We start from the raw sequence: 13,503 nt of genomic DNA on the forward strand, positions 1-13,503 counted from the left end.
ACACACACACACACACACACACACACACACACACACACAGACTTATTTTTGCTAAGAGTGTTGGTACAACTCTGAAGACAGAGGCAAACTCTGTGAGTTTCAGGGCAGCCTGGTCTTTAGAGCGAGTACCAGGGCTATCCAGTGAAACCCTGCCTCAAAAAAAGAGAACACAGGCCGTTTAACTTTTGTTTCAAATGTGGATTTTAATATTATATTCTAAAAGTAGCAAATTCAGATTCACTTTCTGTTGTGAAAGACTTGGAAACAGCTTAAATTCAAAGCTAGCTCACAGGGCTTGATTTCTTTGTGGTCTGTTTTGACAGGCTGGCTATGAACTCACAGCAGTCCCCCTGCCTCAGCATCCTGAGTACTGGGATTATAGGGACATGCTGATACACCCTGCCGGCACAGGGGATCTGCGAGCCAGAAGAGGACCTGCCAGTCTGGAGAAGACAGGGATTGTATTCAGACTTCAGCGCTACAGCAGATGAAGACACCACCTGCTGCTCTAGAACTCAAGCTCAGAGCCAGGAGAACATTCCAGCTGTGCTGTCCCCACAGAGAAGCCACTGTCAGCCTTCAAGGCTGGCCGGGCTTTGGTAAGGAACCTCAGATAGACACAGCAGTGTGCAGCCTCGGGCACCGTCTGGGCTGCACACCCAAGACTGGATTCAGCTCCACTCACCCTGGTGAAAGTCCCCAGGAAGTTGTGAATGTCGATGTTGGGCTCTTCAGCGTACACATAGGACCGAATCTGCAGGAGGTCCTGTTGCAGAGGAAACACGTGGTTAAAAACAGCAGGCAGGGACCGAGGTTTCAAAAGCAAACATGGTGTTTCCCAAACAGACCCTCAAACAAGAGCAACACAAGTGAGAAGATCCTCTTGGCTGTGCGTGAGGTGCCAGGGACAAACCCCACACTCCTGTGCAGACACCAGCTGAGCCCATCGACCCAGCCCCGGTTACCCTGCAGAGAGCAGCCAGAGGGCCTGGGCGACTCAGCCCTGACCTGCCACCTGCCACCTGCCACCTGCCACCTGCCACCTGCCACCTGGGACCTGGGACCTGAGCAGTGTCTCATCATAGTGGAACTGCTTCTCCCATTTAACAAGAGGACAGTAAACAGCTCCTGCGTGTGAGGCCCTGAGAAGGACTTGGGAGCCTCACATCTGTTATGATGGTGATCAAAACCAGACAGACAGGGCTGGAGAGATGGCTTAGCAGTTAAGAGCTCAAACTGCTCTTCCAAAGGTCATGAGTTCAAATCCCAGCAACCACATGGTAGCTCACAACCATTGGTAATGAGATCATTTAGAATAATAAATAATCCTTGGGCCGGAGCGAGCAGGGACTAAGTGAGCAGAGCTGACCATAGCAGAGGGGTTGACCAGAGCGAGCAGAGGTCCTAAATTCAATTCCCAGCAACCACATGAAGGCTCACAACCATCTGTACAGCTACAGTGTACTCATTTAAAAAACCAAACAAACAAACAGAAGAAAAAAAACAAAAACAAAAACAGGCAGACAGAAAATACAGCAGGACACAGAAAAACAGCATGGCCTGTGTGGGCAACAGCCTGGGCTTCCTAAGGTATTCCACAGGAAGTTACCACAGGCTCCTGGAACTCCGTTTCTGGGTGTACGACCCAAAGAACCAAAGGTGGGCGCTCAGAGAGATGGGCTTCCATCCCTGTGAGTTTACTTGTGAGAGCTGAGAGGGACAGAGCAACCCAAATGTCCATCACGGAGGAGTGGATAAACAAAGCGTTAGGCATCCTCTCTGTATGCATTACTGAGCTCCAAAGAAGAAAGCGATCCTGCAGCACACTGCACACACGGTGAACAAGCCAGTGCCACACACACAAGACAGACAGCACACGATTCCAGTCGCATGCGGTCCCTAGAGTAGTCAGGGCAGAAAGCAGTGATGGCCAAAGTCTGCGAAGGGAAGATATCACGAGTCTCGGAGACGGACGACGCTGGTGACATTTCCTCCATAAAGAAATGTGTCTAATGTCCTTATATACAGGTTAAGATGGTAAATTTTAAAGAGAGAGGGGGAGTGAGTGTGTGTGTGTGTGTGTGTGTGTGTGTGTGCCCACAGTGGCCAGAAGAGGCCTTCTGGGAACTGAACTCAAGTCCTCTGGGAAAGCAGTTGGAACGGCCGAGCCATCTCTCCAGCCCCCAAGGTAAATTTTATATTATGTGTATTTTATTTTATTTTATTTTATTTTTCAGATAAACAAGAACTCAACCTCCTGTAAGAAACAGGATGAGAAAGGTGAGTGGCGGCAGAGCTTTGTGGAGAAGACAGCTTTGTGAGACCTCAAGGACAGGGAGGGTGGCCTCGCCCTCACAAACAACAAATATGGGGATCTGGGGTGGGGGGAGGCAGACAGAGAGAGGTGATAGGGAAGCCCGGAAGCGACTCTCTCGGTGGGGAAGAGGGAATTCATTACATTTATTCTCCTTATTTTGTGTGTGCATCTCCAGATAAGAGCTATCTGTCTCTGTCTGTCTGTCTGTCTGTCTGTCTCTGCTTGAGTTGCCAGATATTTGAGCACACTGTGATTGTGTTGTGTTATTTATTTGTGTTATTTACTGAAAAAGATCTGTTTGTAGCTGTGGTGTTGGGTGTTTTGTTTTGTTGTGTTGTTTTGTGGTGCGGTGTGGCTCTCAGCCTTAGCACACACCTTTAATCCCTCTGAATGAAGGTAAAGCTAGCTTGTAGAAGGAAGCACCCATGTTTGAAAGTGATGTCAAACTGAGTGGCAGACAAAGTGAAGTATTATTTTATCTGCTTATGGATTGAGAGAGAGGACCTCACGTAGCCCAGGCTGACCCTCAACTCACTATTTAGACCAAGGATGACCTTGAACTCCTAATCTCCCCACCTCTACCGTGCTGAGATTTGAGGAATGGGCCACTCTGCCTAGTTTTTGTGGTGCTGCGGATCAAACCCGGGTGCCAGATGAGCAATCCACTCAGCAATGACAATCCCAGCCCAAGACACATTATGTTAAGCAACACTCGTGGAATACAGCCCAGGGCAGAGTGGTCACCTAGCACACACACACGTGAGGCCCTGGATTCAGCTGAGATACAGAGAACTAAGCAAACAGAGATGCCTAGTTAGTTATAAGAGCAGCTCAGGGACAGAGCACCAGGCTAAAATCTTCAGGGCCCTGAACACAATCCCTAATACTTCAAGGACCTGCCCAGTGCACACACACGTTAGCACAATCCCTAATACTGCACGGGCCTTCCCAGTGCGCACACGTGTAAAGGAAACCTCATGACAGTCTTGCAAGGTTATACAAAAGTAAAATAATAATAATAATTTTTTTAATGGTCTCTGTGACATTTTGAATGAGTTAAGACTGGGCATGCAGGTACTTAGGAAGCAGAGGCAAAGGCAGAAGGGTCAGGAGTTTGAGGCTAGCCTGAGCTACAAATTATAATCCTGACTTAAAACAGTAAAAAAATAGTAAGTAAGTAAATAATTCCAGTGGCTGCTGGCAGGATCCTGCCTGGAAGTGGGTCAGGAGGGAATGGCAGGCAAGGGCGATCAGGAAATGTGACATGTGGCTCTGTGGTAACAAAATCACCTGGCACATATATGTGCAAGGTTCTGCCTTCAATCCCTAGAGCAAACAAAGGAAAAAAAAGGGGAGGGGGGAAATACTAGGTAAAACCAAAATCAATACAGGCACCCACAGACTAGAGAGACACTTGCGCACAGGGCCTGTGTGATGGACCTGCCGCCAATCCGAGGCAACCACAAGGGGGCCAGCGGTCAGGAGGGCTGCCACTGAGGTCAGAGTAGAGACAGGGCGTGGGGCTGAGGGCAAGGGCAAGGCCTGCTGCTGTCTTGGTCAGTGTCCTGTTGCTGTGAAGAGACACCATGACCACGGCAGTGCTTCTAAAATGAAAGCATTTACAGTTTCAAAGGGCGAGTCCGTTATCATCATGCTAAGGACACGGTGGCACACGGGGTGACTGAGAGGCAGCTGAGAGTTACACCCCAGTCCACAAAGGCTGGGAGAGAGACTGGGCTTCTCCAACAAGGCCACACCTCCTCCTAATCCTTCTCAAGTAGTGACACCCCCATCCCTGTGACTAAACACGGGAGCTTATAGGGGCCGTTCTTACTCAAACCACTACCCCTGCAGGACGCACTCTGCAGGCTTAGCAGCCTCAAGATAAGCAGTTCTCAACCTGTGGCTCATGGCCTTTGGGGGGCTGGGTATCAGATATCCTGAATCTCAGATATTTAAATTATGACTCACAACAGCAGCAAAATTACAGTTATGAAATAGCAACGAAATCATCTTATGGCTGGGGGGGTGGTGTCACCACAACATGAGGAACTGTGTTAAAGGTCGAAACATTAGGAAGGCTGAGAACCGCCGATATAGACACTCAGCAAGAGGAAAGAAGACCTTTCCTTACTACCAGCACACTGGCAAGGTCACTCTCAGAAGCGTTCGGTTCGCCCCTCGTGTGGCCTGGGGCTGCTTTAGGCTCTGCCAGGTAAGTGCAATCAACACAGGCTCCAGGGTCTCCAGTTCCCCACCAGCCCCACTTCACATGCTCCCCCCGCCCCTGCTACCCCCTGCCTGACCTCCCGAGTACATCTGGGTGTGAGAACCAGTCTGTGATCTGGTGGCCAGCATACGGTTCTTTGAGAAAAGCGACTCACAGCAGCTGTGGGGAGCCTCTGTGTGCAGGCCACCGGGAGTCGAAGCTTCCAGTCTGTCTCTCCATCCAGCTGATCCGTGCGCAAGAAGCAAGAGCCTGCGGAGAGATGGGGCACTGTCTGATGTCTGCAGTTCAAGCATGAAGCTTGGCTTCCCTCAGTGGCTCTGGGCAGTGCCCGCTGTTGTCCTTGAAGAGACGGCCCACCAATGGCCAGCGACTCGCAGAGAAAATAAATCTCTACTTCCCACCCCTTCTACGAGGTCTGGGTTCAAATCCTTCCAACCACTCACTCACTGTAGGATAGGGTTAGGCCCTTGACTTTGCTGAGCTATCATCAGCCTTTCTACGTTACAAAAAGGAGACGTGCAGCCTGTTGTAACTGTCCAGCAGGGTGATGGGACAGTGGCTAACACAGGATGGTCACTCTGTGACCATTCCCAGGCAGGGGTACAGGAGCTTCCAGACCCCTTCTCAGGACCATTTGGATTTCGATGCAATGTTTGTCTGACTGGCTTTGAATCTCAGAGCCCTGGGGTTCGGGGGTGGAGGACTGGAGCCTATAAGAACCTCCAGGACTCTTACAGGGGCTAAAAAGCTGAGCTATGGGCTCAGGACATGGCTTCTAAAAAAACCATGCCAGGGCCTACTCTTGCTGCAGAGTGACCCTAATAACACAGAACCCCCAAACCCACAATGCTTCAAAATCCAACGTGATTGGCTGATGACTGATTTAGACAGCCTCTAATATCCCAGAACGGCCTTGAACTTCTGACCCTCCCGCCTCTGCTTCCTAAGTGCTGGGATGGCAGGTCTGTCACATGCCTGGTTTTATGCACAGCTGGGGATGGGATCCAGGGCCTGGGGCCTGCTGGGCAAGCACTCCGCAAACCCCGAAACTCTACAAACTTCCTAAGAAGAACTCTATACCATAAAGCTTTGCTCCAGCAATAAAATCTCAAGCCTACAGCACTTGTGGTCCCATGAGGGACACTAAAGAAGACAGGCTGGCACATTCTAGAGACATCCACCTCGGGCTCTGTCAGCAGGTCACACAAGAAGTGAGTCCAGCTCCCTGACAAGTCTGAAGAGCCTTCTGGGTCACTTCCAAGCCTGAAGTCTGGGGAGAGGGTTCAGTGGGCAAAGGGCTTGCTGTGCAGAGGTGAAGACCCAAGTTCAGATCTCCAGCGCCCACATAAAATGGGATGTGGCAGGTCGTGTATTCCCGGCCTTCTTGCTTCAAGAATGGAAGCTGAGACAGGAGAATCCCTGAGAGTTCCAAAAACTTCCAAGCGCTGAGGCAGAAAAGATAACCATGTGGGGTTTATGTGGGATTTTTGGCTTTTTTTTTTTTTTTAAATAGGGCCTTCCTATGGAGCCCAGGCTGGCCCCCAACTTCATGCAATCCTCCTGCCTCAGTCTCTGGGATTACAGGCATAAATCAGCCTGCCTGGCTTTGCTGTGCTGTTATTTCTTATGTCGACTACATCCCTTCGCTGTTTGTCCTGTGGGGGAGGGTGTCATTCACACAGTGCAGACATGTATATAGCCTGAAGGACAACCTGGAGGGATTGGGTCTCTCCTACTATGAGGGTCCCAGAGATTGCAATCAGCCACCAGACTTGGAAACACAAGTCCTACATGCTCAACTGTGTCACCAGCCAAAATTTTTGTTTTGTTATTTTATTATAAGCTTAAGGTTTTGGCTTGAGACACGGTCTCACTAGGTAGGCCCTCAATGACCTGGACTTGTTATGTAGAGTCTGGTCTCGAACTCCCAGGCCTGACTCTGCCTCCCTAAGTGTGGGATTATGACACCAAGCCTGGTCAAATTTTCTGGTTCTACTGACCAAAGCTCATGGGCCTACAAGTACCCAAACACTTTGAGATGCTCTGGTTTGCCTCGTAGGACCCATAATGACATCCACCCTGTGACATTTCCAAATATGCTGCTGTCAGATATGGTCACTGTCCCCGCCCGTTGTGCACTTACCGTTTTTCTCTGACGTCCTCAGGAAGATCATGTCAGCAGGGACCCGCTGGTTCTGGGAAACGGAAGGAAACGGGTAAGCGTGAGAGCCACAGGGCGGGGTCTCGCCCCGTCCACTGCTCTTTTAGGCCTCAGTTGTGGCTAAGCACAGGACTGCTTTGTCTGCAATCCACAGGGCCTTGCACGCTCTTAGCATTTTACTAACCACTACCACCCAGTCACCTGTTAAAAGGAATGTCCCTTCCTGGGATTCCTAAACCTTGCTTTTAGAGCCACCCCGCCCCACACCCCCAGCTACAGACACAGAAGGCAGACCTGCAAGCATTCTCTACTGCCTCTGCCCCCGCCTTCTCCTCGTGTGTGTGTGTGTGTGTGTGTGTGTGTGTGTGTGTGTGTGCGCGCGTGCACATGCAAGTATACCTATACATGTATTCATCTGTGGATGTGCACGCAAATGCTTGCATGAAGGAGAGACATTCTTGGGTTTCTATTGTTGTTTGTCTTTTGTTTTGTTTTGGGTTTTTGGAGATGTGATGTCACTGGCCTAAAACCTGTCATGGAGCCCTCCCGGGGATCTACCTGCTTCTGCCTGTCCCCTGCCCCGTGCTGGGATCACAGATGCCACCACACCCAGCTCTTCTCACACAAACTTGAGTCCCCGTTCAGTTCATTCTCGGGTGGTGAGCACTTTAGGGACTAACCCATCGCCCTGTCCTCTTGTTTGGCTTGCAGCAGGATGCCAGAAAGGAAAGTTGTGAACGGTAACTAAGGCCAGGTGTGATGTGTAGGCTTTTGATCCCTGCAGGGGCTGGTGGATCTCATTTCAGAAACAAATAGTAAAGAAATAGGAATGAATACAGCAGTAGCCTGGGAAGGGATATGACCACAGGGGCTCTGACCCCAAGTACTCCAGGTTCTCTCAAGTTAACTTCACCATCGCAGCACCATTCAATCCCCACAGAAACATGGTAAGACAGGTTCTTTTTTCTGACCAATTATAATCCCCAGACTCTCCAGACACCCCCAAACCTCTCACCTTCCAAATACAGACAGTAAACAGATGTGCCAGTATCTGTTCAAGTGACAAGCATTAACCCAGACATTTAACAACTCTCCACAGTGTCCGCCTGTGCTCCCCATAAAATGGCTGGCAGACCCCGAGAGTCAGGGCGCTAAGGTCAAAGGTTTGACAAAGGTGAGTTCAATAAATATTTTTAAGTGTCCATGTGGCAAGCTGTCTTGTAGAAAAGGCATTATCGGGGCTGGTGAGATGGCTCAGTAGGTAAGAGCACCCGACTGCTCTTCCGAAGGTCCAGAGTTCAAATCCCAGCAACCACATGGTGGCTCACAACCACCCGTAATGAGATCTGATGCCCTCTTCTGGAGTGTCTGAAGACAGCTACAGTGTACTTATAAATAATAAAGAATAAATAAATAAATCTTAAAAAAAAAAAGGCATTATCATTAAGTGGGGGAGAGGGGTGACCCTCTCCAAAGAAACACACCAAGAAGAAAATCAAATGTATACTCCGTTTATAATTATAAGCAGGGCTACTGGCTCCCCAGCTTATGGGTGCCCTAGGGAAATCTTTTTGTGTTTGTCTCATGGGGATGGAAGTTTTTCTTCCCACGGCAGAGATATCTGCTAGCATCCTGAAGAGTTCCTTCCCGGCAGTCCGGTCCACCAGATGCACAGAGCAAGGCAGGGCTCTACCCAGCATGGACCGCATCCCGTGCTCCCGCTCCCCGTGCTCCCGCGGACGCCCAGCCCCTGAGAAGTCTCCAGACTCAGCTCACCTTTTCCACAAGGATGAGGTCTCCCACCTGGATGTTTGAACTCTTCACCTTCACGGTCCCTGCAAAGCAACAGACCAACAAACGCATCACTGTCTCCGACCATTTAGATTCTACCAGGCAGCAAGGCGCACGATCGATCGCCCACATTCCGCCTCTGTCTCACTAGGAGGAAGCCTCCCTGCGGCTGCAGTGGCCTTGGGAGCCCAGTCTCCGCTTTAACAGCGCATCAGGAGAACTAAGGCTCTTCAGGAGATGTGGGCTGCCCCTGCTGTAAGTTAGCATTTCTAAATCAACCAGTAATGGAGCTCAATGATCACTCACCAATAAGTTAAATTAATCATCACAATAAAATGCACAGGACTGGGGAGACAGCTCAGTGGGTAGAGTCCTTGCCACACAGACATGAGGACCTGAACTGCATCCCCAGAACCTACAGAAAAGTCTAAGAGAAAAGCCAGAGAGACATCTGCCACCTTTGAGGGAACAGATGCTGATCCTCAAAGGTCAAGTTCACTCCCTGCACTCTTTTTGTTTTGTTTTGGTTTGGTTTGGTTTTGGTTTTTGGTTTTTTGGGTTTTTTTGGGGGAGAGGGTTTTTTGAGACAGGGTTTCTCTTTGTAGCCCTGGCTGTCCTGGAACTCACTTTGTAGACCAGGCTGGCCTCAAACTCAGAAATCTGCCTGCCTCAGCCTCCTGAGTGCTGGGATTAAAGTCGAGTGCCACCATGCCCAGCACGCCCTAGCACTCTTAAGTGCTGGTCATTCCCGCTCCAGGGGCATTGGGTATCCTCTGTTGGACTCTTCCAGCACCTGCAAACCTACCTCTCTCTCTCTCCCTCTCTCTCTCTCTCTCTCGCCCCCCCCCCTCTCTCACACACACACACAAACACAAACTGCTTTTTCTTTTCTTAAAGGCCAAGAATGGTGGTGTACAGCTTTAATAGCAGCCCTTGGGAGGCAGAGGCAGAGGATCTCAATGAGTTCACGACCAGCCTGGGCTACACTGTGAGACCTATCTCAAAATAAACAAAAAAGCCCTTTGATCAAGGGTAGACAATTCCAGAGATGGAGAAATTACTCCTGTCATTTCCTTGGTGCCCAGTGGAACTTGAAATGGAGAAATTAGCCTGACTTGCTTTCCTTCTCCACCAGGGGGCACCAACAACACCAGGCAGGAAGGGTTAGAGCTCTGGTGGACTCCAGGCTCAGGGCCGGCTCCAGCATCAAAGCCTCGATATATCTGAAGCCCTGCCCACCCTCCGGTCCAGTGATTATTAGCCAAGGGCCTAAAGTTAATGACCACACCCGGGTTCAGCTCTTCGCCACCAATAGTTAAGCCTAACTTACTGCTGAAGCCGGCACCCCTGGACCTGTGTGTCTGTGAGCTTGACAGAGAACAGGCTTTCAGGGGCTCGACAGGGATTCATTCTATCAACACTGAGATTTCTCTCTAAATCCTTCACACTTTTTCTTTTTACAATAAGCATGAGGTAGGTTGCTTTTCCAACTAGAGACAAATATATTAAAAAATATATGTATATAGACACACATACACACATATATGTATATGTGTGTGTGTATATATATATATATATATATATATATATATAAAATAAACTAACTCAAAAACTTGAACTGCTAGGCCCACAGTCTTTTCCTTCCACGTGCAGCCCTGAGTTATGATCAGTTAGACTCCCTCAGGCCATCCACTCTACCTCAGCACACCCTTTAACCCAGCATGTCTGCAGTCACTAGGTCTCCCAGCAGGTTAATCCTCCACTGCAAGCAAGCCTGCTAGACCTGGCCCAGCCAGCAAGGTCTCCAGCGGACCAGAGGACCCCTACATGACCGGACACTTGTGTTGCTTAACCAGGGACTGTCACCGGGGGTGGTAGGGAGGATGAGCCATAGGTCAGCAGCTTCAAGAGAGACCAAGATAGGAGAGATGGCTCCTCAGTTAAGAAACCTGGCTGCTGCGGATTCCTGAGTTCAAGGCCAGCCTGGTCTACAGAGTGAGTTCCAGGACAGCCAGAGCTACAAAGAGAAACCCTGTCTCAAAAACACCAAAAAAAAAAAAAAAAAAAAAACCCAAGAAACCTGGCTTCTCTTCCAGAGGACTAAGGGTTTATTTCCAGTACTCACATGGTAGCTCACAACCACCTGTTAACTCCAGTTTGAGGGGATCTGACACTGTTCTCTGGCATCCATGGCCACTGTGTACACATGGCGCACAGACACACATGCATGCAAAAACACGTAAATAAAAACATAAAAACTAAAGAAAGAGATCAAGAGAGCCCTAACCCCACACCTGTTACAGTAGTGATGGTGCCAAGCATTAAGCGTGTATGGCTCACCCCATACATGGTGGGTGGTGGTGACGATGGGGTGGGGTGTGTGTGCGCATGTGCGAGGGTGTGCATGCACACGTCTGTGGAGGCTGATGACAACTTTCATGAGTTAGTTTCCTCCTTCCACTCTGAGTCCTGTGGAGAGAGAACTTAACCGGTCGAGTTTGCCGACAAGAGCCTGTATCCACTGAGGTGCCTCACCAGCCCTATTTCCTGAGGCACTGGAGGACAGAGAAGCAGTCTTCAGTGGCTGGGACCAACTCCCAAAGTGAAAGGCAATTTAGAACCCACAACTCCTAAGCGAGAATTAACCTCTGTCTTCCAGAAAGGAGGAAGAGAAGGGGAAAGAGCAGGAGGAGGAACAGAGAAGGGGGAGGGTGGGGACGGGGCACAGAAACAGGAGCAGAAAGCATGGGTGCAGCCAGGGCGAGAGCTGAAAATCCTTACTGGAGGGCCAGCAAGGTGGCTCAGTGAGTAAAGGGGTCTGCTGCCAAGCCTCACGATCTGAGTTTGATCCCAGGGACCCACAGGGTAGGAGAGAGGCAACTCCTGAAAGTTGTCCTCTTACCTCAATACACACACAAACACATACACAAACACACACACAAACACACACACAAACACATACACAAACACACACACACACATTAGACACACAAACATGTGCATACACACACACACAAACACACACATAACACACACACACACACATACATACAAACACACACACAGTTTTTAAATCTTAAATTTTAACATGGGATCTGTACTTGGTTGTGTACTGAGCCCTGACTACTCTACAGCCACCTCAAGAGGGGACACAGTACCAAAGCTTCCTCAGAAAGCACCCTGAGAAGTGAGACCCAGAACCCATCCTTTCCCCTTCTGGGGTGCTCTACTCAGAATCCACCACTAGGCCCTAAGACTCCTCCACACATGCTTTTTATGTATTTATTTATTGTGCATACGTGTAGTACATGTGTGCCACCGCACGCATGCAGATGTCAGAGGGCAACCTTTCCACCACGTGGACTCTTGGGGTTGACCTCGGGTCCTTAGGCTCGGCAGCAAGCACCCTTACCACTGAGCCACCCTGCCGGCCCCAAGGCTCTTTGGGTTTTGGTGGGGGGTTGTTATGTTATGTTTTGTTTTGTTTTGTTTTTCTTCAGTGCACTGCTGGAGACTCCAACAGAAGCTGGAGTGAGATTCTTACGAAAGTGACATGGAAAAATTCCAGACACTGCCCCTGATCATTAACCGGCCACTTTCCCCGCCTCACCCCAGCAGGCTCGCAGGCCTCGTATACCGAGGACAAACAGCCAATGAGCACAGCTGTTTATTTCTATAGCGCTGGCCCCCAAGCCTTTCATAAGCACACCAGCACGGCCGCAGCGGCCTTTCATGGGTGACAGCCCTAGAATAAGAGCAGCCTGTCTCTGTGGCAGGGAGACACCAGATGTCTCCTCGGACTGGAGCGCCTAAGTGACAACTCAGAAGGATCTGCACGTGCTCCTCCCCCACCCACCCCCAAGGAGAGAAACCAGCCTTAAACAAATTCCAGGGCACCGGCCGGCGGGGGCCTGGTTTTGACCCCGAACACTTGAGTTACATTTCTAGTTTTCACAGTGAACGCAGGGCAATGGCTAATGGATCACTCTCTAATCGAACTGTGCAGCGGACGGACGAGCTGTAAATTCCACTCGTGTGTACATTTCCTGGGGCTGACATCGAAATACCTCCTCCCGGCTTAAAGGTGAAGCTTTCATATTCAAATGGAGGCGGTGGCAGTACCAAACCCAGGAGAAGACTCACTAGAAATACAAGCCAAGGCTACCAAGTGCGGTCTCGAAGCACCTCTGCTTAAGTCAGTTAAGAACCAGAGGGAGGCGGGAGGGATTGCTTTTAAATATTGTAAGTTTATATTCAAGTTGTAAGTTATAGACACTTTTCAATAAATATATCAATGGCTAAAACCGGTTGGCAATGTCCCAAAAAGACAAATCATCTAACAGCCTAGGAGCAGGAAGTGGCTTCTGAGAGAAGCTACAGTGCTGGGGGGGGGGGAGAGAGGGACTCCCAGGACCCACCCACATGGAAAGATGAGAACTCACCCAAGTGATCCTTTGCCTTCCACCGGTGCCAGCACACCCACAACCACACCCACAAGAAATAAGAAAAGCCAGGCACTCAGGAGGCAGAGGCAGGAGGATTTCTGATTTTGAGGTCAGTCTGGTCTACAAAGTGAGTTCCAGGATAGCCTGGGCTATACAGAGAAACCCTGTCTCGAAAAAAACAAAAAAAAAAAAAAAAAGAAAAGAAAAGAAAGAAATAATGTGTATATCTGAAATGATTAACCGTACAATTTTAATGTGAGATATTCAGGGTTTTTTGTTTTTGTTTTGTTTTATTTTCCACTAAACATTTACCAATGAATAACCATAAGTACCGAATATTAGCAAAGAAAAATTTCAAGTATTGCTTTTTATCTGTCTGACCTCACAAATCCGTAATAAATCCCTCTTAATAAGACTCAACTGAGCTCTGGCCTCGACCTTACTGGGGTGGGTGTGATGGTTTGTATATCCTTGGACCAGGGAGTGACACCATCTGAAGGTGTGGCCTTGTTGGAATAGGTGTGACCTGTTTGGAATGGGTGTGTCACTGTGGGTGTGG

The 13,503-nt window shown here is 49.4% G+C and overlaps 1 protein-coding gene across 5 annotated transcripts in view; it reads right to left on the reverse strand.

Moving 5' to 3' along the window:
* The window catches only part of Atp9a (ATPase phospholipid transporting 9A (putative)), a 109,647-nt gene that overhangs the window by 47,656 nt on the left and 48,488 nt on the right, over positions 1–13,503 (reverse strand). For all 5 annotated transcript variants that reach the window (XM_021182849.1, XM_021182833.1, XM_021182840.1 and 2 more), the window contains exons 5-8: positions 8,485–8,543; positions 6,691–6,742; positions 4,702–4,796; positions 686–766 (exon numbers count right to left, since the gene is read on the reverse strand). In XM_021182849.1, coding sequence (XP_021038508.1) covers positions 686–766; positions 4,702–4,796; positions 6,691–6,742; positions 8,485–8,543 — 287 coding nt within the window. The remainder of the gene's footprint in view (positions 1–685; positions 767–4,701; positions 4,797–6,690; positions 6,743–8,484; positions 8,544–13,503) is intronic.

Source organism: Mus caroli, chromosome 2, assembly GCF_900094665.2.
Source record: "Mus caroli chromosome 2, CAROLI_EIJ_v1.1, whole genome shotgun sequence".
Lineage (NCBI taxonomy): Eukaryota > Metazoa > Chordata > Mammalia > Rodentia > Muridae > Mus > Mus caroli.